At 40.1% G+C, this 26,722-nt stretch overlaps 1 protein-coding gene across 1 annotated transcript; it reads left to right on the top strand.

Annotated features, from left to right (window-relative positions):
- Positions 1-1,944: 1,944 nt before the first annotated feature.
- On the top strand, positions 1,945-23,282 carry CASP7 (caspase 7). The gene is made up of 7 exons (XM_061458706.1): positions 1,945-1,965; positions 2,464-2,576; positions 18,387-18,535; positions 19,376-19,504; positions 20,016-20,191; positions 20,849-20,987; positions 21,692-23,282. The coding sequence occupies exons 2-7, from the start codon at positions 2,464-2,466 to the stop codon at positions 21,913-21,915; spliced, it is 930 nt and encodes a 309-aa protein (XP_061314690.1). The 5' UTR covers positions 1,945-1,965; the 3' UTR covers positions 21,916-23,282.
- The last annotated feature ends 3,440 nt before the right edge of the window (positions 23,283-26,722 follow it).

Raw genomic sequence — 26,722 nt, 5'->3', positions numbered from 1 at the left:
CCAGGAGCTACAGGCATAACCCCATGAAGCAGACACCATCCCCAGCATGCAGACACACAGTAAGGGCCACTGTGCCGGTCAGACGCTCCTCCATCACATTGGAGCAGTGACCGGTTGTGAAGCAAAAGGCTGTTACCATGCCTGTGTTTTGTGCCAATTACGAGGCAGTTACACTGGAAAATGTCGCTTTGATGTAAATCTCTTCAGGTAGTGAATGTTAAACACCACACACTGCTGGGTAGGTGTATGATTTTGCAGGATTGGAGCCCGCATCCAGAAGTAATTAGCAAGACTGTGCCAATCTGCTGTCCATGTACTGGACTGCTGGGCCTGATGCAACAGCTGCGCAGTAGGAGATCGTCATTAGCAGAGATGCAACACACTGAATAATTGGAAAGATAAGGAAATGCCACAGAAGCTTATAGAAGGAAAAAGATTTCCTTAGATCCAGACAATCTCGTGTCACCATGAAACTTAAGGCGCTTCTTTGGCGGAGGTGTGACAGAGCACAGACATTAGAAAAGGGCAATTTCCTTTCTGCTGTGATGAAGCCATCATTACCAGCAGAGCGAGGAGGGCCGGGGCACCCTCCCCACCTGCCCACTGGCCAGCCCGCAGCGCCCCCCCGGCCACTAGTGGGCGGAAGACGCGGCTCTTTTGGGGCAGGCCCGGGCCGGCAGAACTCGCCCCACTGCCGGCTTGCGGGGAGCGACCACGCCACTTTCGATTCCCCTCTGCCTCGCCGGACGCCCGCGCCAAGGCAAGCCCCGGCCCTTTCCCAGCCGCCTGCCCCTCCGCGATCCGCCGGCCGCGCTCCCTGCTCGCCTCAGGCACCCCGCTCGGCTCCCCTGCGCCCCCGGCCCGGCCTGCCGCCTTCCCGCCTTCCCTTCAGCCGCCCTCCCGCTGCCCGGCGCCTGTTCCGCTCCTGGCCCCTGCTGCGCAGCCTCGGAGCCCGCTGCTCCCCGTTCTTTGGGGCCCGCTGCTCCCCGTTCTTTGGGGCCCGCTGCTCCCCGTTCTTTGGGGCCCGCTGCTCCCCGTTCTTTGGGGCCCGCTGCTCCCCGTTCTTTGGCGCCCAGGTGCGGAGGTAGGGGTGGGAGGAAGGGGCTCTCCCTCAGCACCACACACTTGGGCCCTTCAGGTGGCCGCGGTGCCTACACCGCTGTTTCCTGACCGGGGGTAGGAGTACTCGCGGTGGGAGCTGGGATGTGTGTAGTTGGTAGTTGGAGGAGCTGGCGTCCTGCGCTCGCCCGCCCTGGTTTGGGACTGCTATCCTGAGGCAGCCACCCGTGCTTCTCGGCTGCTTCACTGCCCACCTGCGGCCTGTGAGCTCCTTGATTCTTATATTTTAAAAGAGGATAAAAAAAGCGCATTAGTTTGACAAAGCAGAATCTAGATCCCAGCTTTTGGGAACTGCTGTTACTCTCGGGAACCTCCATTAATGGTGCAGAGCCTGGCTGGGGTGGTGCTGGCAGCCATGTAGCAGCTGGGCCTGGCAGGGTCAGCAGGATGGTTTTCAAGCTAGATGTAAACTCTTCTGAGTAAATAAATTATAAGGCAATTTTAATCTGCCTAAGTATGGGGAAGAGGCAGAAATCACTGCTGCTTTTCTTCCTGAAGCCCAAAGCTGGAGTTGGACAAGGTGGCTCAGCACGTCCCACCATGTGCATGAGGTCCCATACTGCCTTCTCACCCAGTCTGAGCTGGTGCAGATCATTGCCCCCATCAGAGAAATAATTCCTTTCTTCTTGTACTTCTCTGCTGGGTCAGTGATCTAAATATACTTCCTCAGTGGGCAACAGAATACATGGAAGAAGAGGAAACGGACTGTTTTTTTCATCAGGAAGAAGTCATTAGGCCAGCTTAGCCTTGTTTAGCAGTGCCCTGTGTTGCTTTTGAGATGAGTGAAGATGTTCCAGACTTACTGGAGTAACAGTCAGAAAGTCCCCACTGGTTGAAATATAGCAAGTTGTGTAAGAATGCTTTATGTAATGAAAATACCTTTTAATTCCCAAGAAACACAACTTTTTTTCTGCCTAACAGGTCTACACATGTATTAACTAATCATTTAGTGTTGGTATACATAAAACAGAGAAATGAAAACCTAAGATTCCATCCAGAGAGGATAATACAGGGCTTTTTCTCTTACACGCATTTGACTGTGTGCAAATGAAACAACAGGAGCTCTCTGGATGTCTTAGTACTAGGTAGAATTGCAGTTACAACTATTTTGTTGTTAGTTGTCTTTGCTTTCTTCCCAGCATAGTTCTTTCCAGACCACCGAAAAATTCCCTGGGAGTTAGTCATAAGATCTTTTACCATAAAATCGTTTTTACTTTTGTTCTTACCTGCATTTTTGAGAGTGGTATGTGTGAGAGAAATTACTTTTGGTAACCATAAGCAGGCAGCTAGGCATGTGCAATGTCATGTTAATACAGGGTCAGAAATCTGTACTTTTATCTGTAGATGTCGGGGAATCAGCATGTTGATCACTCTATAGAAGATGGAGGTGATGAAGTTCGTGAAGATGTAGTTGATGCAAGGCCAGACAGAAGTAGCAGATTCTCACTTTTTGCAAAGTAAGTTACTGCATTAATTCCTGTTATTATATCAGCTGTCGTGCTACCCCTCAGTGGGATTTTGGTGTACAGTTTGCCATGTCCACAATGTCATCAGTGGTTTAGATAGGGAGATGGTTTATACTATGTAGGTTTAATGTATAGATCTGTACCTTATGGTATCTCCCATAAGCTTTATTTGGTAGTCAAGAGATCACTTAGTTCATTTAGCGTCAATTATGGTCCCTCATCTTAAACACTGCCCTTTGGTGGAGCTGGGAATTAAATATGCCATTAATTATCTATTTTACTGCATTCAGCTCAGCTCATCTCCTGCACACTGGAATCCCCTGCTGACTATTTAAGTTAGTTTAAAGCCTGGATATGCCATCTAGGTTGTAGCACAAAGAAGCCTCACAGAGTCTAGAGATGCAACCCATTACAGAATAAATTAAAAAGCCTTTTATTTTAAAACATAGTCATCTCACTGAAGTATAAGCTTTTTTTCATTAATTGTATAGGAAGCAAAAATTATGTACTGCTTGTCTGTACTCCTGAAAATGCTAGATAAATGTGACTGAAAATGAAGAAGATGAAGAATGAAAGTGCAGATTGTACAAATACTATTGAATGTGAGGAAATGCCCCAGCCCTGGCGGTGTTCAGGGACAGGCTGGATGGGGCTTGGAGCAACCTGCTCTAGTGGAAGGTGTCCCTGCCTGTGGCAGGGGAGTTGGAGCTAAATGGTCTTTAAGTTCCTTTCCAACCCAGATCATTCTGTGATTCTATGATTCTATGAAGTTACTACTTAACACTGTGAACTTCATAGATTTAGAAGGATTTTATTAGAGGCATTTACTACAAAGACTGTGGTATTTACAAAGAGGTTTTGATTTTTATCGCTACTGGACATGCACATTCAAGTAAACAGTATGAGTTAGAGAAAGTACATGGAGAATATAATTTCATTTTTGCTGCTTATTATGTGAGTCTAATAGGGGTAACAAATCTGCAAGAAGTGAAGATGCTTTAGTGTTAGAAGACTTTTGATGTGCTGTTAAGCAAGCCACTTTGCTTTCTCTAATTTTCTCATTCCTTAAATATGTTTTATGATGTGTGTGTGTATTATTAATTCTAGCAGATTTATGTCATGCAAAATACATAATGTATGTTTGGTTTTAAATCTTGCCAAACATTTTTCAAAAGATTCTTTTTAAACTATAAAATGTGTGTTTCAATATCTGAATTGGTCTTCTTTATAAGAGGTGATATGCTAATACTGCTATTAAATTAGGCAGCTCAAAGTTAATCATTCCTGAAGGAAAGGCAATAATCAGCTTTTCTATCGCTTTTTTCTGTAAGACATTTTCCAAATAATTTGACTGTGCATCATCAGTTTGAGGCATTCATCTTTTGGGAACTCCTTGAAGATAAGTTTGAAACATTTTTCTTTAGAAGTAAAAAATTGTTTAGATGAAATATGAGGTAACTGAGAAGATTCAGCTTAGGTTTTGTATTAAAAAAGAAACCCAGAGCAGTGAGAAACTAAATTGAAGCCCTCGCAGAAAGGCCAGCAGTTTCTACCAGCTTCACAGCTCAGAATTGGAAGCTAGCGGAAACTGCTGGTCTTTCTTCAAGGCTTTGAAATGGTGAATTACCATTCTCTGGATGTGACTGGAGATTCATCTTGCGAGAGCAGTAAGTAGAAATAGGTGAGAATCTTATTCACTGCAGCACATTTCTCTCAGAAGAGTGTGGGCCTGCTTTAGCATCGAGGCCACGAGGCTCAGAACAAGCCACGGAGCGGATAGGTTCTTTTGGCTGCACCACAGTTAAGGGGAATTAACTTGTACGTATTTCCTTTGCTTTGAAAAAGTGATAGTATTTAGTTAGTGGTGGTGGGGAAAGGAGTTGAAGTCAGTTTTGAATGAACATCCGCCGGTGGTGTTTGGTTCGGGGGGTTTGTGGCCACTAGATGGCAGGAGGGTATCAATTTTGTTTATTGCGAAAAAAAGAAGTGGGCAGAAATTAGGGTAAGTTGCAGTTGAGCAAAAAGTTCTGTTTAAGAAAGCAGGATACACTGTGGCAAGCTTGTGCACAACCACGTTTCAGAACATGGTTAAATGAAGCTTGAGCTGAGGATTTCAAACATGTATTTTAAGTCTTTATGCGATAGAAACAAATAGAATTTTTCCCATAGATTTCTTTTTCTTTTCTGTGCTCTGTATGCTCCTGTTGTGCTTTAAGGCTTTGAAAATACTTCTCCACAGAATGATATCATATCGTCATTTGGTGTCATAGAACCATGGAATCATAGAATAGTTAGGGTTGGAAAGGACCTTAACTCATCTAGTTCCTTAAGATCATCTAGTTCCAACCCCCCTGCCATGGGCAGGGACACCTCACACTAAACCATGTCACCCAAGGCTTTGTCCAGCCTGCCCTTGAACACCTCCAAGGATGAAGCATTCACAACTTCATTGGACAACCCATTCCAGTACCTCACCACCCTCACAGTAAAGAATTTCCTCCTTATAGCAAATCTAAACTTCCCCTATTTAAGTTTGAACCCGTTACCCCTTGTCCTATCACTACAGTCCCTAATGAAGAGTTCCTCCCCAGCATCCTTGTAGGCCCCCTTCAGATACTGGAAGGCTGCTATGAGGTCTCCACGCAGCCTTCTCTTCTCCAGGCTGAACAGCCCCAACTTTCTCAGCCTGTCTTCATACGGGAGGTGCTCCAGTCCCCTGATCATCCTCGTGGCCTCCTCTGGACTTGTTCCAACAGTTCCATGTCCTTTTTATGTTGAGGACACCAGAACTGCACACAATACTCCAGGTGAGGTCTCAGGAGAGCAGAGTAGAGGGGCAGGATCACCTCCTTCAACCTGCTGGTCACGCTCCTTTTGATGCAGCCCAGGATACGGTTGGCTTTCTGGGCTGTGAGCGCACACTGAAGCTGGCTCATGTTCATTTTCTCATCAACCAACACCCCCAGGTCCTTCTCCGCAGGGCTGCTCTGAATCTCTTCTCTGCCCAACCTGTAGCTGTGCCTGGGAGTGTTCTGACCCATTTGTAGGACCTTGCACTTGGCATGGTTAAACTTCATGAGGTTGGCATCGGCCCTCCTTACAACCTCAAGGGCCTTCTGGATGCATTCCTTCCCTCCAGCGTTGGTGGGAGTTTAAACCACGACACAACCGAACCACACAGCTTGGTGTCATCAGCAAACTTACTGAGGGTGCACTCAATCCCACTGTCCATGTCACCAACAATGGTGTTGAACAAGACTGGTCCCAACACTGATCCCTGAGGGACACCACTCGTTACTGGTCTCCAGCTGGAGACTGAGCCATTGCATGCAGCCATCCAGCCAGTTCTTTATCCACTGAGTGGTCCACCTATCAAATTGATGTCTCTCCGATTTAGAGACAAGGATGTCATGCGGGACAGTGTCCAACACTTTGCACAAATCCGAGTAGATGGCGTCAGCTGCTTTGCCCATGTTCATCAGTTCCATAGCCCCATCATAGAGGGCCACCAAATTGGTCAGTCAGGATTTCCCCTTCGTGAAGCCATACTGGCTGTTACCAAGCATCTTTCTGTTTTTCATGTGCCTTAGCATGCCTTCCGGGAGAATCTGCTCCAAGATTTTGCCAGGCACAGAGGTGAGACTGATTCGTCTTGGGGATTGATAGCAGCAAGCCTATTTTTGCATCCAGAAAACGTAACATGAAACAATTGTGCTTCCACCATATTAAGTAGAGCAGAGATTTCCTAATGAAAGTTGTATTTTCTTTCTTTTTAAATCTGTATCTGAAAATTCCCAAGGTAGACTCATGCTTGCGCTGTCAATAGTCATGACTGTTTGTGGGCTTCAGTGAAGAAGTACAACACGGAAGAAGGTGGTTATTAGTAGTATAGGTACCAGTTTTATTCTAATTTAATTGTATAGAACCATTTGTCCTCTAGTTACTTTTACCTACTCCAGCCCTAATGTTTTGTTTTATGGGCAATATTCCTCTCATCTGGAAGCAGAAAACATAATTTACATATATATTTAGGAATTCTTACTAATATCTAGTTACAGTTGAAACTGTGTGATTCTGTAGTGTCCTTAATGCAGAAACATGAAATATATTGTAAGAAAATCCCACTAAGGAATTAGAGAAGTGCATAGGGTACACCGACATATAGTCACCAAGAGTACTTCATCTGTTTAACACTGCAAACCCAAAATATCTCTAAAGTATTTATTTCTGCCAACTCAAGCCACTATAAAGTTTGAGACTTTTCATTTTAATGAATCTGAAAGCTTGCTGGAAACGTCAATGTGCATCTTGCCTTCAGTAGTGCAATAGTTATGATACCTACCATGTTTGTAAACTAGCATTCAGGTCAAAAAGATTTACAGATATAAAGGTTTCTTTTCATTTGTATGGTATTTATTTTGGTTACAGGGCAGCAAAGTAGGGAAGCACGGATGTTACCAAAGCCGTCTACTTCAACTTCATGTCCCTTGTCTCAGTATAGGTATATTTCTCAAAATAGCCTTGTCCTTCAATGAATAAATGTTCATTATTGAGATTCAGCCTCAGCTGAACCTCAGCTTTGGAGCTGTAACAAGTGTGGCAAGTTGTCTTTGTGTCAGCTTTGTTCTTCTGTTGTTCTTCTGTCTTTTGAGGGGGATTGCTTCTATCCACTTTTGATTACCAACAGCTTATTTTTATTTGGTTTGTAAGAAGCTCCTTTGCAGGTAGAATTTTATGAAGAACAGTTTCACAGTGATGAAGATGCACACGTTTTCCCGAGTTGTCCATTCCCTATTTTTTTTGCCATTTGAAAACACTGGGCCTGGATGCTAGGTACCCACCAATCCCGCTCTGTCACTCCCCTCTTCAACTGGACAGGGAGAAAAAAATGCAGCAAAAGGCTCATTGGTTGAAATAAGGAAATGGAGAGATTACTGTCTGGTTCAAAACAGACTCGACTTGGGGAAATTGGTTTGATTATTTGTTAGGTCTGGAGCTCAACTTCTGGAAAACACTACGGGAGTATTAATTAGTGAAAATCTGGTCAGGGCTTATACTTTACCTGGGACATTTACTGGATGTGCCACATAGGAAATTCCCCAGTATCCCATCTAAAGTGTAAGAACTCCCTAATTCACAGTCAGTGTTTGTTTCCAGCCTCCTTAGAGGCTTTTATCTCATAAAGCACAACAAACGCTGGGTTATCAATGAACTGTATCCGTAGCAATCAAAACAATGAGTCAAGTATCCTAATTTCCTCTTAGTGTAGGAATTTATTCCCCTCATTGCAGCAAACGCTGGGCTGTCATACAAAATTTGGAGGAAAGCTATTATGTAGTGTCATTTTTAAGCTTTCAAAAGATTCAAAACCAAATTAAACTGGATTTATAATAAACCAAACCTGTTTAAATAAATAATAAATACATAGGAAATGGATCTGCGAATCAGAATACAAAGAAGTTTTGGAAACTGCATGTTAATTTGCAGCATTTTCTTAGAAATAGTGTGCTAATATCAGAATAATAATGGTGGATCAGGTTTTAAGAGAAAGAAGACAGACATACTACAAAATGAAGTCTTCTGTCCCACCTTACTCTCAGGATCAGCTGTGTTTTCCTACACTCTTACATAGGAACAGCGATAGAATCAGAGCGACAGGAGTGTTTTCTGCTTGTCAGCAAAGGTAGATCAGGCCTGCATGACCTCAGCTTGCAGGGTGATGGGTGTGAGGGTTTGAATAGCCCCATAGAAAAGTCCAGCGTGACCCACTGCTGACACATGCGAATGTTTGGGCCTGAACACAGAGAGCATCCATCCTGTTTCTCTCTCCAATGTAACCCTGAGTATGGTGGGCTCCTAGCATTAGCACAGAGGATTAGACTTGTTCTTGAGGACAAGCTGAAGTTGTTTGCAGATGCAGTGTGGAGTACCATTTGATGATGAGCCAAGGTACTGTAGAATGTTCCTGATCTCCTTCCTTCTCTGCCGCCTGTTTGGAAAGCTCATGAATGAATACCCTGAGAATTTTAGTGTCAGTGTTTATATCAAGCTAATTATAATTGTAGTGACATTTTGCAACTGCCAGTCCTGGCCAGAGAGTACTCTGAGAAATAGGGTTTAGGAGGGGAGGATTGGGGTTTTTTTTGTAATTTTCCAAGCGTTCCGTATAGCAATGTATGTACCTGTTAATTGCTCTTAGTACCTATGATAGATAAGAGAGGCTTCACCTTTTCTTCCCACGCTCCCCTCCCGAACAGGCAGTTGCCTGTGCTCATTATACTACGTAGGATTTCAGTTTCCAGAACACCCATGGCAGGTGTGTACGTGCAGGTTTTCTAGAAATAAGGAGAAAACCTTTCAGCAAGCAATATGCTTTATTTGTAAAGTTTTACCTTTTCTTTGTTACTTGAATATTATCTCACATACAACATTATGAGGCCTGCACAGCAAGTATCACACAGCTGATTGGGAAGCTGAAGATTAATTACAGATTGATGGTTGAGAATTTAAAACTTTACTGGTGTTTTCTCTGCTGCAGGTGTCACACCTCAAAATTGTTATGTAAGCTGTAAATGATATATGAAATATGTGCACAAAGACTAGGATACTGTTGCCTGTTTCTTTTTTAACAGCTGCAAAATGTGAACAATATTAGATGTAATAGTCTGTGTTGAAACTGTTTACAAAGTGCAGCTGGCTCAGCCCCAGCGTGCTTCCTCTGCTTCATTTGTATATAATAAAATTACAGCCATGGTTTTGATTTGAATTATGTGAAGACCATCATTTAAACGTGGTTAGAAGAAGGAGGCAGATGTTAACTATCAGAACTCCAGAGATATATATATAAAATATACAATGTCAGAAGTTGCAGTCTGAAGCTTACTCCTTCAAACAGCTCTGCTCTTTTCATTACAGAGTGAGTTTACAGTTGCCCTGGACTGGGTTTATTTGTTTTCCAAGTTCTTAAAGAAGAGTCTCCCTCTGAATTGGAGAAGGGACAAAAAAGCTGTAAGAGTAGCTCAGGGTCTAAAAAATGTCATACAATGAGGGATTTAAAATGCATTTAGTTTCTCTAAATAAAAGTTGAAAGATAATTTTCTGTTATTGTAGGTAGTATGAATACGTAGTATATTATACAAATATATAGGTGATGGAAAATCAGAAGATAGGAGGAAGCACTTTTTGTAAGCAAAGAATTCATAAATGGATCCAATGGATCTATACATGGATGTTTTTAAAAAAAGTTGAGTATCAATCTAAAAGACGTTCTGTAGATTAAACAGAAGCTGCAGGTTTGTAGAAACTACTGAATAAGGGTTTGTGGCTTGCTTTGCAAGAGATCAAATGAAAGGTGTGCTCATACTTCGGTGAGTCAGTTACTGCAGTTAGCATCTTGCAGTTCCCTAGCTGATTTTGTTCATCTCCGAGACTGTTGCAGTTTTGAAGTTTTGTGGTAGGCGGAGCCTTGTTGTGATTCAAGCTAATACACTTTAGATTATGTTTTCAAAGGAACATACTGATAGCCATTGCTGTAGTGCAGGTGAGTAACTGCAGTGTGATCAGCTGTGGTATCTTGACTGTTATGCCAAGGTCTCAGAGGCCTTTAGGGCTATGTATACTTTGGGAGAATGCTGTATTCTGTGAACTGCTACCCTGTCATTTTTGCAGTTCAATTTAAATAATCATGTGTAGGCATGAGCAGTTTTATCTCTTCAGGGAAGCTAATGTGCAGTAACCAGAGATAGGAATTTGTGTCTGAACTGAGATCCACTGTAAACCTCCATAGTGAACAATAAGAGTGCCTTTGTTTCAACCACTTAGGAGGCAGATGGCAGTAAGCTACCTCCCATGCTCTGGATGTGAACATAGTAGGTATGTACAAAACAGTGGATTTTAAATTCATTCTCTAGTTTACTGTACACTGCTATCCCCCCTGGAAAGAAGCCATGAGATCTGCAGTTCTTTTATGAAATAAGTTTGTTTAGGCTCCATTTCATAATGGATAAGCTAAAACCAAGAGATACCGAGTTACTTTGCTAAAGCTATTCAGTAGCAGAATCAGGATTCACACTCAGGTCTCCACCTAGAGCACAACTAAGTGGCTCTTAGCAGATAACAGAACCTATCCCCCCAGCTGAGCGTTTTGGTTTGTTTAATTAACTTGTTCATCAAGTTAATTGATGAACAATGAATGAATAGTTTAATAACTACTTTTATAGCTTGTGTTCTATTGCTGGAGGTGATGCAGCATACTACAGGAAACGTAGGAAAATGCCAGGGTTTCTTGAAAAAAATAAAGCATTTTAATTTGCAATTTTTGTACAAAATCTGTAACAGTACTGCTAGGTATGTTATAGTAAGAATAAAAACAGACTTTTAATATGATACTATTTTACTGGATGAATGAACTCAGCCCTGTCTTGAGCAAAGAATTTGTTAATGATAGCTTGGGTACCTCACAGCTCCGTTATTAGCTTTATAAGTTCAAGGAAATAATCACATTGTTTATCTAACTCCTTTCTTTCAAGACTGCTATAGCAATATTTTCCTTTCAAAATTAGTGTGTTTACAGTTACAAGGAGGGCTTGGAACCTCAGTTTCCAAAGAAACAAGAGGTACAGTCTTCATTAGCTTCCTAGTTTCAGGGTCATTCAGGCAAAAGGCTTTGCCTTTGGTGACTTTTAAACTGGCTTCGTTTAAGCAGCAGAACATCTATTTCCAAAGATGTCCTAAGAAGCCATGCACTAATTGGCAGTTCAAAAAGAAGCTGGAGGCTAAATAATTATTACGGCCCTGATCTTGAGAGCAGTGCAAATGGGGATAATTTTACTGCCTGACTAGTCCTGTGGCTTTTAGTAGGGCTGCCTCCCAGGCTGAAAGCAGGGTGCGTTCCTTCAGGGCTGTGATGTTTGAGCAAACACACTTGCCATTTCTCTTTATCCTACCCCTTTCCAAGAAGAAACTTTCAAGGCTTAGGCACTTCAGCAGAGTAGTACATGAAGATGAAAGGGTTGCATAGACTCTATGTGTCATTGGTGAATATGAACTTTAGACTCCAATATTCTCAGTTTACCATGTTTCACTATAATTTACAATTACTTCAACAGGCAAAACAAGGTTATTAGAGGGAACAGAAATCTAGTACCATTTGATTGGGTTTGTGTTTTAGTGTTCCAGGGTTTTGGTTTTTTTTTTGTGCTGTTCATGTTTGTTGTTCTAAATTGCAGCCGTCAGTTTTCATGCCTTTGTATAAGACATCTCTTTGCCATAGTTAGCAGTATAGGTGAAGTAATGTTTAGATGCTTTTGGGGGGACTTTTATGTTCAGTTTTGTAAGACCGTTTTTCTTCTCTCTTCTAAACGAAGACTTTCTATTATGTTGAAGAGATTCTGACTTTAATATTAGAATTTTTTTAAACATTTTCTTTTGACATTTATCTGGGGCATATTTAAAAATAGCCTTCTAAAGACCAGATACTTTGTTTGTGCTAGTCTGTCAAAGTCAACAGTCATTTGCTGATACTTTCAATAGGGAAAGTGAAAGCATGCAGTATTTACTTGAACTTCCTCCTGCATAATTAGTATTGTCCCTTTTTCCTGAGGAGATTTTCCCTTCAGCTTTTTAAGCTGGTTTTAAGTTTCTCTACTGGCATGTACTTTGGAAGCCCAAGTAACCTTTGTTTAAACAGAGATTGTGAGGGATAGTGTGTATTTTTTTGATTCACGATTATATTTAACTGCTTTCAAAAAAGTCCTTGGTAAGGTGTTCTGTCTGAAAAGAGAGAAATGGAAATTGCATCTGCCATTGGAATGTATTGAGAAGAAAAGTTTTCTGAACCCATAGTGTGTAACAGGTTGGAAACAGTTGACATCTCCCAGAGGCCAGTATCTTCTGCAGTGGCTCCTGTTAATGTTTATTGCTGGCTTCACTTAGTATTCTAGCATGATACCTTCTTGGCCTGTGACCCAGGATCACACCATCAAATGCACCGTAATACAGTTTTAGTATTTATCCATGTTTAAATGCAGCAAATATAGTAAAACATTCCTTAGAGTTTTCACAGGAAGTTGTAGCTGCCCCATACCTGACAGTGTTCAAGGCCAGGGTCGATGGGGCTTGGAGCAACCTGGTCTAGCAGAAGGTACCCCTGCCCAAGGCAGGGGGGCTGGAACTGGATGAGCTTTAAGGTCACTTCCAACTCAAATCATTCTATGATCCTGTTTGTTCCAGCCCTTATGGTTAGTCCTTATCCTGTGTAATTTATGCTTTCTGATTTTTAACAGTAAAGGAATATTAATTTTTATGAAAGACTATTCAAGTAGTAACACATTCTTCTTGTCCAGAAATGTTGCTGCTCTGCCAATATGATGAAATATTAATGGGAAGAGGCAACAGGATAATCTATTATTTGCATGCAGCTCTAAATCTGTGTGACAGTCTACCAAAACGGATCTGACAAAGAACAAAGAGTCTGCCTTAAAGAACTTAAGATCTAAAAAGCTCTAGTCATGTTTTACAAGTGTCTTTGGCTTGTTATTGCCAATAGGTTTCAAGAGAAAAAAATTCAAAGAGGGGAGAGTGTACAGTAATTAGAGGTGTACTAAATACGGTGAAATTAGACTGGATAAAAGTATTAACGCTGGCAGTTTGAAGACAAGGTTATGTAGGAGTAAGACATATTAATGTATGATCATCAGAAAGCATCAGCCGTATGAATAGCCACTAATTACTGAGTTTAAGGTAGAAACAGACAAAATATTGAGCCTTGGTTTGTCTAATTTATGAATTCTGTTTCTTGTTAATTTCATTTGGAAGAATAACTCTGAAGTAGTCTCTGGCACACTCAGTTATACTACACATAGTTTGGTGGTGCTTTGTGATGGGCAGCAGTCGCAAATATCATTTATACTGTGCATGCAGTAATGGCAGAAGTGGGGTTTTTTAGACAGAAATAGTGGCATAGAACCACACAAACTGCATCAAATTAAATCAGCAATATAGGCTACGTAAGTGTCTTTAGAGATCTTAAAACTAATGTATTATGTTCACTTACTCCACAGTATTGTAATTCGATGGGGAATTTATTCAGATGAAGCTTTTAAAGAGGTCCCCAAATGTAAAAGCCATGCAGGAAACATCTCAGCTGTTTGTAATGGAATAAAGAGCATTGCATTTTTAAGATCTATTGCATCCCACAATGTTACGTGTATGAAAGTTCTGGTGGATGTTGGTTGATTACCTGAGAAGATGCTAAAAAGCGTGGGGACTTCAGAAAGGATCCTGAGATGGTGTGTTCTGTAAAGGTAGCCTGTTTTTTAAGGCAGATTTTAACAGAAACCTGTTATCAGTCATTCAAAACTGATACATATTGTATTAAAGAAGCATGAAAGAGTAAAAAACTGTCACAATGTTTTGTGATATTCACTGTCAAGTAAAGCCCAAACCTACTGAAGTTCGTAGAGAAAGTGTTCTCTTGTGTGTGTGTACTTCAAATAGAAATGAACATAATTAGTTTAGCCTTTCCCACCTACCGCTAAAGTCAACTTCCTGAAATTGAATAGTATCGTTATTGTAGACTTAATTTTTAATCTGTTTACACAGATTATTTGACGTTTTTTATTTTACATCGGCTTACAGCAACAAAAATCCCCAACTTTCCTGGAAGAGAAGGATACTATAGCTGTTTTCAAAGCCAGGATATCTCTCTGTAATACTGTTTTTAGAGTTCATTTTTATTAACACATTAATTTCCTCTTAGAAAAGTGAACAAATAGGGAAAAAAGCAAGCAGAAAACTCCTTCCATTGTGTGACTGGGAAGCAATGATTGCGAAACTTGTCTCTGTTCATCTAATCCTCTGTCCATAAGGCTATTGAAGTGACTTCTTCTCCAGGGAGAGCTGTTTCTTCTTTCGTGTGCTGGTGTCACATTGCTTCTTAGGCCAAGCAGCTCATGTTTTCAGAAGAGTTCTCTTGTCTGTCAATTATTATCATCCTATTTTTAATCATTCTTAATGCTGAGGTTTAGTAAATGAAGTGGTGTTAACAGTTCTTGAGAACTTTCCTCGTGTTGTGCTGGTGCTGTTCCAAGTGGAGTCCATATAGTTAGAGCAGACCAGCTTTCTTAGAGCAGAAGGGTCTTTTACAGTCACTGGCCTTTACACCTTGAGCAAATTAGGCAATACCAGACTACACAACTGACATTACGTGATGTGATGGAAAGTGAAGACTCTCCCTGTGGAAATATATCACACTACACTTGAAGTTAAGCATCTGGCTTTCACTGAAACACGTTACACTGGAGGACTGGTAGAGCTGAGCCCAGGAGCCTGGCTATAGCAGGTGGGAAAGATGGTAAGAGGCTGCAACACTCAAGGAAGCCATTCTCCTGCACATGGATTCTTACTTTGTTGGTATGTCATATTAATACATGGTAGCGAAGAAAATGCAGGAAGATTGCAGTAGAAAGGAAGCCAAAGGAGGGGAAATCTCAGCTTCTAAGAGACACTGCTTTCAGTTGTCAAACCTAAAGCCTAGATTTAGAAACAAATTAAGGGTGAAAATGAGTCAGGCTCTCAGGGTGCCAGGGTGGAGTTTCAGTTTTCCTGAACCCTTGATTGGAGGGAGAGAACATGAAATACATGAGAGCACTGGCCAGAACAATATTTCTGTCTCAGGGAAAAATCAGTGACCACTAGTGGAGTGAGAAATTACGGCACAGTTGTAATTAAAAGCTGAAGAAAGAGTAAACAGTCTTAAAATTCAAGTTTCTATTTAGTCTGGACAAGTTTGAATCCCAAAAGAGGGAAGCTAAAGACACTGGATGTCAGAGAAGCAGAATGAGATAAAACTGAGGGGAAATAGCTTAAAACATTTTATAACAGCACATAACTAACCTGTGAAAACCCCATCAGAAAACATATTGATTAGAAGGGTTAGTGAGAACTACAGCGGTAAATATTTAGCATGTGTCTAGTTCAAAGCTTAGAGAACAAAAATTTATCAAGGAAGCTTGAGGCTTTCAGTCATAAAACAACCTGTCAGTGACAGGGCATTCCCCTTAAGGACTCAGTATTACATGTTTATTAGTCATTATTACAAGGTCTGATTTAGCTTGTTGAAACTGAAGCGTTGGCTCTTACGCTGTCAGTTTAGTGCAGGTCAAGTCAGGCAATTCCCCTATTGCTCCATGTTGGCACAGAAAATAGAATCTTCAAAAAACAATTTCTCCCTGGACTGCAGGCTCAGGATATTTATACTCCACAATCTTTGCTTCCTTATTTATTCAGTTTGGATAGATACTAAAAGATTCCTGGAACTGTTTGTTGTCTGCCAGTAAAGAAATGATGGGCATAGCCCTACAAAGCATGCTGTGGTTGCTTAGTATCTTGTTAGCCTGTTCAGCTTGGAAGGAATCATTAGAACAAAACCATACTATCCTCTATAAAGGAATAGGGAATGTGTGCTACTGATGAGGGTTCTCTGTTACACTTGACATTGAGCGGGATAAAGATTCTACTTTGTGCAGAATCTAATTTGTGTACTTTGGGAATAGCAGCAGTAATAGTCACATCTCTGAAACTCCCAAGTATTTCTGTATGAATGAGTGCAAACTATTGAACTCAGAAGTGAGGTGATTTCAGAGAAGTTGTGTGGCTATGTTACTATGCCCCTTAACCCAGCTTCTTTTTACATTGAGGCTTTTTATAGGGTAATGTGGCTGCATGATTTCTGGACTAGAATTAGATCACTTCCAGCATTTCAGGAGAGCAGACAGTGCAAACATGATAGAGTACTGCTCATGTGGATCTGTCCCAAGTGTTCACAACTGCTCATGGGTTGGACATAAACAGAAGTTTGTGTACAATCACCTTGAAAATATCCTATTGTGTGTAACAGCCCCTCGTAGGCATGGCTTTGTTCAGGAAATCACTGAAGCCAGATAAACCTGCAGAAACCTGATTCCAGTGTGGACTGAGGAAATTAGCCTCTTCATCGTCCTGAACGGTTATTTGTTGTTCTGAAATTACTTTTTGTCTCTTTGCCAAAGAGCTGTCCAAGTGATCTAGGACCAGGGGGAATTTTAGGCTAAAATAAGAATCCAAGATCTCTTTGAAAGTCAAATGTAATATTAACATCATACAGTTGTGGATAATTCTTTAAAAAGGTTAAAATCTCTTCTTGAGGCAAAGCATATTTAATTATGGCTCCCAGAGCCCTCAAGAAGCAGTATGCAAAGAGAATACCAATACTTGTCATTTGCCAGGAAAAGAATGTACCAGAGTATCAGACGGAATCCTCAAGTAAGTTTAATTCAATATCATGTTTTGTCTTCTCTAAGAGAAGTCGAGGAGAGGAGAGGATATTAGGATGGTCACATGTAGAAAGAGTATAGAGAAAGCCTGCCAGGTGCAGCTATTTAATTTGGCCCTTTGTAATAAAACATGATGACACTCAAAAATAAGAAGAAGCTGTTGTAAAATTGAGTCGTATTAGCATTTAAACACAGTGAATCATCCAGACAGGGTTTGTTATAGTTTCCAAATAGGTTTGTCCTTTAGTAATAAAAAAGGGGGCACTTATGCTAAAAGATAGCAATTGTTAAATCAGGAAGGTAAGAGAGTAGATTACTAAAAACATTTAATCAGTTGGCAGCGATCTCATGTCTACAGGCTGTTATTGAACCACATAGCTTAGTAGTTCTTTAGAAAGATGTAAGAGTGGGAATAGTGAAAGTACTTAAATTAATTGAGATTATGGGGAAAATCTAGTTTTGTTAATAACGAACTGTGTTATACAGTTATTTGTGCTGTGAAAATAGGTTATGTTTTGCTCTCGGACATCATCAATAAATACTATTGGAAGCAGGATGCTGGACCAAATAAGAGAGGTTCTGATAACCTCTTCTGGCCTTCTGTGAGCATTGTTTCTAACTGGGCTTGCTCCAAAGTTTGTTCATAGTTCTGAGGTTGAATCAGAGCCTTCATAGGCTCTTACTGGCTTCAGTTCTGCTGGAGGAAATCTTACCAATATCTGAAACCACCTGCTTGGACCAGAATGCCCACCTCTAAAAGCAAGTACTGCTGAGTTCCTTGTGCTTATACTTCAGATGCACATGCTGGCTGCAATGGTCAGTATGTAGTCATTAACAGAGAACTATAAATGCCTGTTTTGTTTTGTTGTGGGTTTCCTGTTTGGTTTTAAGTGAGGTTCAGGTATTGATAATTACATTCAAATGTGCTTGGTTTTTTGCATAGGATCAGACTGCTGTTTGGCAGATCAAATTAATGCATGGCCTGTCCACATCTATAACCTTTGTCAGTAGGAACTGCCTAATGCTTGGCCTTATCTTCAGAGAACTTATGGGTGATGATGATTTAGTAAACAAATCCTATCACTCCATCGGGTAATCTTCTTGTATTTAAAGTAGTTATTAAGGGAGATTCCATGAATTATTTATAGTAAAAGTAAAATATGTCCAGAACCATAGTTTGAAAAAGGCTATCACCAGCCTGACTTCATATTTAGGTATTTGTTTTATCTGTGGGTCAGGATCTGCATATATTACTGTTGGCTGCAGTGCACTTTAGAGTCACTTTACCATCATCAGTATCCAACCGCATACAGTAATTGCTTCATAGAAATCACATGATCTTTGTGCCTCTATTTAAAATATGAAGGAAGAAAACAAATACCAGAGAAGAAAAAACATTGGGTGGGGCTGCCTGGATGATTTGAATTAAGGTAAATAGGCACACTGCATGTGACTGGGCCCTAACAGTAGTTCCATTTGGTTCACCCAGGAAAAAGAAGAATGGAGAAGAAGAACAGCCAAAGTCCTCTCTCAGTAATCAGTACCGAATTGTTACACCCACATTCCAGTATAATATGGACTACAAGAAAGTTGGCAAATGTATTATTATAAACAACAAAAATTTTGAAGACAAAACAGGTATTGCTCTTCTTCTGATGATAGTCATTACAGACCTTAGAATTCTTATACTTTAGTTAATCAGTAAGCATTTTATTTTTAGGACATGGAATTTTAATGATTATATTTGTCTTTTTTGAGAAACAGTTATTCCTACAATTTATTCCTGTTCTTTCTCACTCGTATTAAAGCAGTGCAGCTCATGTTTCAAAGGGCATGTCACCTTGCTCTACCAACTTCAAACTAACCCTTTGTCCCAGAGGTTAAGGCTGGGTTGTTAAAATTTGAACTTTGGCATCTGCGATCCATATTATAACTCCTCTGTCCCTGAGCTACAGCTATGACCTACAGAAACTAAAAGCTGTAGCTGTGCTCTGTTCACACTCCTGCATTTAACTTTTCAGACCATGTAGAGTTTCAAAACAGATACTTGTGTTATAGTCAACTTATAGGTCTTTTCCTATATACTTGGCATACACACTAAATCAAGTGTTTATTCCAAAGAATTTATATCAGTTTCTTTTAGATGGGTATTATAGGTGCTCTTTTCCGCTGTTTCTCAGTTACACTGCATAACCAAAAGGAGACAGAATCATCCATAGTGGTCCAGTGTTGCAAGATGCTGGAGACATGCCAACATTTTTCAGGATAAGATCCGTGTTAACGCTGAACCTTGTATGAAAACAAACCTCACAGTTTGTTCTCAGTGCTGAGAATGTTGTTAAAAGGATTGTTTTAAAATCATGTCACCATGACACTGGTTAGTTTTATTAATTATAAACCTAAAAATGTACCTTTGAGCATGTGATTAATTTTGAATTGTGTAATGTGCAGTCAACCCTACTCTTTGTTTTCTGCCAGGAATGGGTACACGCAATGGCACTGATAAAGATGCTGGAGATTTAGCTAAGAGTTTTCAGAACTTGGGGTTTGAGGTTTGCACATACAATGACCGAAGCCGGGGTGATATGGAAAAATTACTGAAGCAAGGTAAAAAATTAGAATCATAGAATAATTTAGAGTGGAAAAGACCTCTGGAAGTGACTGAATCTACCCCCTGCTCAAAGCAAGTCAAATTAGAACAGATTGCTTGAGCCCTGTTGCATGCTATTTTCTGTATAGAAGGATTTGGTTTCTGAATGGATTAGACTTAATTCCCCACCTCTTCTTCCAACATCAATTCAGAAATACAGTTTTCTTGTTATATTAGGAATCTGAAGCATCTGTCCTTTGTATTAAGTGAAGAGCCTTGTCATAATAGATACAGAATCCAGCCTGTTGACTCCAGTGGGCTAGACTTGGAGTCAAGTGAAGGATGCATTTATGTATTCAAGATACACATCACAGTACTAAAAAGTAGGTTGTGTCATTTTTATCCATTCCCTCTTGTGCCTTCTAGTAGAGGCCCAGTGTATATTTAGTCTCAGAAAAATGTGTTTGCTAAATATAATTTTTATTTAGAATGTTGCTTCCTTTTGGCTAAGAAGTATTTGATTTGTAGCTGCTGAGGAGAATCACAGTGATGCCGCTTGTTTTGCCTGTATCCTGCTAAGCCATGGAGAAGAAGGCCTCATCTATGGCACTGATGGACCCATGGCTATCAAGAGTTTGACTGCGCTATTCAGAGGAGACAAGTGTAAAAGCCTTATAGGCAAACCCAAGTTATTCTTCATTCAGGTAATAGCCCTAAGGTAAATACAGTACCCTACTGCTGCAGTGGAGAAAACATGATATGTTGGTTGTTTGCTCTGCAATATGTGTTAACTTACTGAATTGTAGTGGCGGTTTTGTGAAAAACTGTGTTGAGAGAAGTTGGGAGATTGGTTTGTTTTTAAAAGATAATTTATATACAGCATTCACAGATGTAAAGAATATATTGTCACTGTAATTTTGTACATGGTGTCACTTTGTGCTTGGTAATACATGAGCTGCAAAGCAGAAAGATAAACTCCCTCTCTGCAGACAGAGCTGAGTACAGAATGTGGTTATACATTGCACTTGTTAATGACGTGCTAATTACACTTGTTAATTGCTGACTATTATATATAATAATCTTATATAGTAAACTAATGCTGACTTGGCACTTTGACAATCCACTGAAATCCAGAGCCTGCAACACTATTCCCTCCCTTCAGGGATGTATATTTTAAAATGGGCAGGCTAGTAATTTTATCACTGGACAATGAGACATCCCATGGAATTTAATTTCTGCTTCTAATACATGCAAAGTACTGTTTAAAACTATATACATTAAAAAATGTTAACAAATACTCAGTTTTATAACACCTTATTTCACCTTATTGGACAAGTTCTCTTTGCCTTCACTGCTGTCAGGCATGCAGAGGCTCTGAATTTGATGAAGGCATACAAACTGACTCTGGACCTGCAAATGACACTCTGGAGACAGATGCCAATCCAAGATACAAAATTCCAGTGGAAGCAGATTTTCTGTTTGCGTATTCCACAGTGCCAGGTAAAGAAAAGCGGGTCAGGGTGGGGGTAGAAGCCTAACAACTCATCACTCACATTGATTTGATGCTAAACTTACCCTTATTCATAACATATTGTACATCGATGGACAAAACACTAAGGCCTACTGTATGTTAGGCCACTGTGTTGTATGCACTTCTTTTTACACTAGCTGTCATGGAAACAGGATAAAGCCCCAATCTGAGAAGGTGAAAAGACGTAGACAAATGGAGGAGGCAATACAGTTTTTTGGGAATCATGCCTGTCCATGTCCCAGTTTAGTGAGTATGTTGAATACTTGATTGAGGCAGGAAGAGAAATAGTTACAGCATGAAACTTGGAGAGGAAAAGCATAGAATCATAGGATGGTTTGGGTTGGGAAAGGACCTTAAGATCATCTAGTACCAACTCCCTTGCCATGGGCAGGGCAGTTTCCCAAATGCAGAAATATAGATCGGTACTTTAGTAGTGTGAGGTTAGGAGAGCTAATACACATTATTCTCCAGTTTAATGAAATAGGATATGTGACACAAGTGATAAGATTTAATCTTTCTCTGTGTGCGTTATCACTCTTTGCCCAGTCTTTCACACAAATTAGACGTATTCTCTGCCATTCCATTCTTCAGATATTCCCTGGCATTTCATATCTTCAATATAGCAAGAAAAAAAAGAGGAAAAATATACTTTCTTGTCTGTCTTTCCTGTAAGGTTATTACTCCTGGAGGAATCCTGGAAGAGGCTCCTGGTTTGTGCAGTCCCTGTGCTCTGTGCTAAATGAGCATGGAAAACAACTTGAGATCATGCAGATCCTCACACGGGTCAACTATGTGGTTGCCACCAATTTTGAATCACAGTCTGATGATCCACGCTTCAGTGAGAAGAAGCAGATTCCCTGTGTGGTCTCTATGCTCACCAAGGAACTTTACTTCTGAAAGTGTACTTTAATGCAGCCAGTGATGAAAAATCAGGATATGGTTTTGGGTGGAGATTTGATTATAAACTGGAGTAATACATTTTTAATAACAGAAATTTAATTACACTAGATTTTTATATTGTATAAGATGGGGTATCTGATGGCTGGCCAATATGCAAGACTTTAAGGAAGAAATAAATGCTGTGGGCCAACCTGACAGCTAATACTAATGACTGTATCTTAATTTCCCTTAGTATGGCTGTCATGATTTATGGCTACTGATGACATTCTGGGAGTAAGCTACCTGACCCGTAAAGGTTTATTCCAGGAAACAGATTGTAAATTAAGAAGAAACAAATTAAATTGTGAGACTCTATCTTTTCATTCACTGTGAACTCATGGAACCATAACTTCCTTGGAAATTTCCAGAGACCATCATATTATGGGTATGTCCAATGATGAAACAGTTTGTAGCTATTTAAAAGGATGCTTCTTAGTCTATTACATTAATTTCCCTTACATGAGCACTATTAATGAAGACTAATGGTTGTTCTGTGCTTCTGGAAGTCAATTTATTTAGTTGTCACTCTAGCATAAATGAATAAACAAAAAATGGGGGTTTGTCAATGATTTACCTGAATAGTATGAAAATATAGTAGAAAATTCAGAATTAAACTCCTTGGAAATGATTGGCAAACTGTAATTGGGTGATGCCTTGTGAAAGTGCCATTGTAAAGATTTCTGCCTTGCAGATGACAGCTAACTGATAAAGCAGCCTGAAACAGTGGTACTGCAGTGTTTCTGCTTGCAGAAATAAAAATGTCTGCTTGTTGATTAAGAAGGTTTGAACCAACAGAAAGTTAATGCCACAGATTTGATATAAAGCATTAACATTTAATGTTGAAATGATAGAATTATATGTTCCAGTAACAAACGGATATTCAGGTATAGCTTCTATTTGTGAGGAATTTTGCCAACACTGGAAATACTTACTTGAAGCAGAAACTAGAAGTGCCTTTTTAGGGTCTTGATTTTGTATTTTGGGGCTATATTGGTGATGTTGGTATTCCTACTTTTTATATACTCTTTAAAATTGGTAGCTAGCTCAAAGTAAGTTTAATGATGGTTAAACTGATAAATGATCAGTTGTTCTCCCTTTTCCTGGTTAATGTACTCTTTGCAATCTTCTTCGAAAGTAAGTGCATATTATTAAAGCCAAGTTACCAAATGATTAAGTTTATTTTCTTACAAATACTGTGACATAGTGAGGCATATTTATATTTTCCTAAGTCAAATCTACAGTTCTTTGAATTACAGGCAGTGATTGTTTTATGGATGTCTTGAGCATGAAATCAATAAAGGCCTTTTTAAAAAATCCTGTTAATATCTGCATGTTTGTCACTCTCTCTGGTGAAGTGAAAACCAGACACAATAAATCCTAATGCCTTTCTCAGCCAGGAATGCAGAAGAGCTTTGACATCTTTCAAGAGGAGAAGGCTGTGTGGAGACCTCATAGCAGCCTTCCAGTATCTGAAGGGGGCCTATAGGGATGCTGGGGAGGGACTCTTCTTTAGGCACTGTAGTGATAGGACAAGGGGTAACGGGTTAAAACTTACACAGGGGAAGTTAAGATTGGATATAAGGAAGAAGTTCTTTACTGTGAGGGTGGTGAGGCACTGGAATGAGTTCCCCAGGGAAGTTGTGAATGCTCAGTCCCTGGTGGTGTCCAAGGGCAGGTTGAACAAAGCCTTGGGTGACATGGTTTAGTGTGAGGTGTCCCTGCCCATGGCAGGGGGGTTGCAACTGAATGATCTTAAGGACCTTTCCAACCCTAACTATTCTGATTCTATGATTCTAAGGTAAGTTTTACAGTGGGTAAACCATGAAGAAAGTAAAAGATGAAAGTGCTTTAAAGGAAATATCCTGACCTACCAGCACTTACTCTTGCACCAAGCATAAAATGCCTTTACAGTTATGTAAGTAGCATAAGAAGTAGCTTCACTGTTTTGTGTTCCAGTAAATGATGTTCTTTAAATCTGAACTTGGTTACATTTTATTGTACTTTATGATCTTTTAGGGTCTAACTGTTGCTTTATCTTTCAATCATGGGTGGATACTATGTTTTAGATACAGCTCAGGGGAAATGAAGGGACTTCAGAAAGCTGAAACCACAAATACGAGCTGTCTCCAGGCTTTTTTTCTGCATGGGCGATGTTTATAGCTGCCTCAAATGTCTGTATTTTGTCATTGCTTCTAAGTGAATATTAATCTTCTGGACTTCCCCTTTCAGAACAGCCTTTAATTTGCTTCCCATGGCAATGGCAGAAATTTCCGTGTGGGTCAAATTTCAGGGTGTTTGTATTTGCACATGGACTATAAGAAGGCTGTCACAATGCAGGGCAAGGACACACCTGCTTTGCTCCAGGAGGCAATACAAGGAATTTGGAAATGCTTAAAGGTGTATTCTAAGACCTTCTGCACCATACAGACATTTTACCTGTAAGTATTACCACAGTTTGTTTTCCTTATCATGGTATTATATTTTGGAGGCTTTATAATAGCCTACGTCTTAATAATTTGAAGCATTTTATTTGCATTTTAACTGAAGTGCCTCATTGCATTTCAAAGGGTTGAAAGCGATCGAATCTCCTAATGCCAGGCACACAAAAGTGTGAGGGGGAATAGTCATAGAATTGGAGTTGACTATTCTGATTTAGACATAAGCTGTTTAAAATATTGCTTTCCATTGAAAAGACAATTAAATGCAGCAACTAAAAACTTGTTTCCAAAATGGAGAGTGAGATAGCACAGCTATAACCTCCTGGGTTTCTCTCTTTCTCCCTGTAAATCTTGACCTTTGCTGAGACCTAGAAGAGACTTTGTTCCTATCATAGGCTCTTGGAACATTGTTTTGCAAGATTTGCTTCGTTTGCCTGTCACAGTGACTCTGTTGGTCATGTAGAGAAGAGTATTACATTGTCTTTCATTGCAACGCCACTGTTGACACTAACAGTCTGACTTGGTGTGCAGTTAATTTTAGGTTTGGAAGACACTTTTTTGTCCTTTTTGGGGGGGAGGAAAGAGATGAAAACCCTAGCAGTAAATTTGTACAACAGAAGTTTCTCCCTAAAAGGCAAATCACAAAGGTTTCCCTGAAAACCACCAAACCAAAAACCCACAAAAGAATACAGGTAGAAATGCTGTGCAGAGATCTGCAGTGGACCTAAGTTTGCAGTGGGTCATTCTCATCTACAGCATGGTATTGCCTAATGCGATGAGGAAGGCTATAGCTTTAGTTGTGTGTCTGAGGTAGAAATTTGTGTGTCATCTACCCCATGTCAGATGAGCGAGGCCAGAAAATAGCCAGCCCTTTCTGACCACCACTCCTGACCATACCATGTTTAGTTCTGGCACCATGGAGGCAATCACTGAAGAAACAGAAACAAAAGAAACCCCTTAGATCTCTCAGTCTAGCCAGGGAGCTCAGCAGAGGATGAGAGAACAGCACTTATAACCCTTCACATTTTCCCAGAAGAGGCTCTGCATGCTGGAGATTGTAACCTCATTGCAGCTAACAAACAACTTCAAACCAAGTTACTAACAGGAAAGGATTTGATTTTGCAATAAATGAGAGCTTTGAGGTAAGGCAAATGGAAACTTAAGTTTCCTAAATGATGTTACAGACATGCTGTTACCCATTGGAGATGTATGAGAGAAGCTAGATCTGATTTTAGATGGACACAGAAGGAATTGTGAGATAATAAAAAGCTCTCCGGTGTGCAAAATGTAGTGATGTGTGTGTGCAGTTGATGGGAAGGAGCACAGAGCTCACAAATGCATTGCAAAGAAATAACAGTGCTTTGGAGGTCTGGCTCTCTTATCCTGACATCCACTGTTCTTCCCAAAGGAAAATGACAAAAGGCAAATTAGCTCCAATAAAAAAACTAATGGAAGCCCATTAACCAAACTCACCATTTACCTTCTAAATACTTCCATCTCTAGAGCACTTACCAAATCCTAAGACCACTGCCTACATGTTTTGTTAAAGGGTGATTTAACAAAACTTTGGAGAAATCCATGGAAAGACATCAGTGCTTTCTGCCTCTCTGCCAGCCTCTGTTCTCATCTCTGCCAGAACCTGTCTGTGCCAACGAGCAGGTTATTTATCTTCTCAGGTTTACAGTGAGATTCCCATTTCCCTGGTAATACTGGAGGAGACACTGCCAAACTAAACTGGTGTAAATAAAAACAGATACATTCTGTTCACCCCTCTGAAAAATCACAATATTAATCCACCTCTTTGAAAGCCGTGAAGTTTATTTCATCGCTGTTTATAAATTACTCAGAGGGCATTGCATTAAGAATGCTACAGACTTGCAAATTATTATAATTACCATGGTACTATGACTAGATTTTCTGAATAGATTTTCAGTTCTTTAGGCCAAGATGTACTTATTTTATACAGGGCTGATCACACTGCTAAGGCAGCGTCAGCAACATAAATGGGATGTGATATTCCCAGGTTATAGGTGTTCCATCTAGTGCAGAGGAAGGGGCAAAATGAGGTTCTCCTGACAGGTCACACCATGTCCTAGGCAAACCATCTCTTTGGCTTATAGAAATTTATGATGTCTTATTGTTTGTAATTTTATAATTATATTGTAACAAAGTGAATATAATATTGGAGCATAAAAGGTATAATTTACTTTGTAATATAAAATACTATGATGTATTATGCTTATATGAAATTATTTATATCATTTATTATAGATTATATAGTTTATTATTTATATTATATAGTTTTTTATAGATTTTCTGTGCTTATT

This window comes from Pezoporus flaviventris, unplaced genomic scaffold (genome assembly GCF_033815535.1).
Source record: "Pezoporus flaviventris isolate CSIRO_AGI_PZ_B2104156 unplaced genomic scaffold, CSIRO_AGI_Pfla_v1 ptg000029l, whole genome shotgun sequence".
Lineage (NCBI taxonomy): Eukaryota > Metazoa > Chordata > Aves > Psittaciformes > Psittacidae > Pezoporus > Pezoporus flaviventris.
Note: the sequence above shows the minus strand (reverse complement) of the source record. Positions and strands in the feature narration are given on the sequence as shown.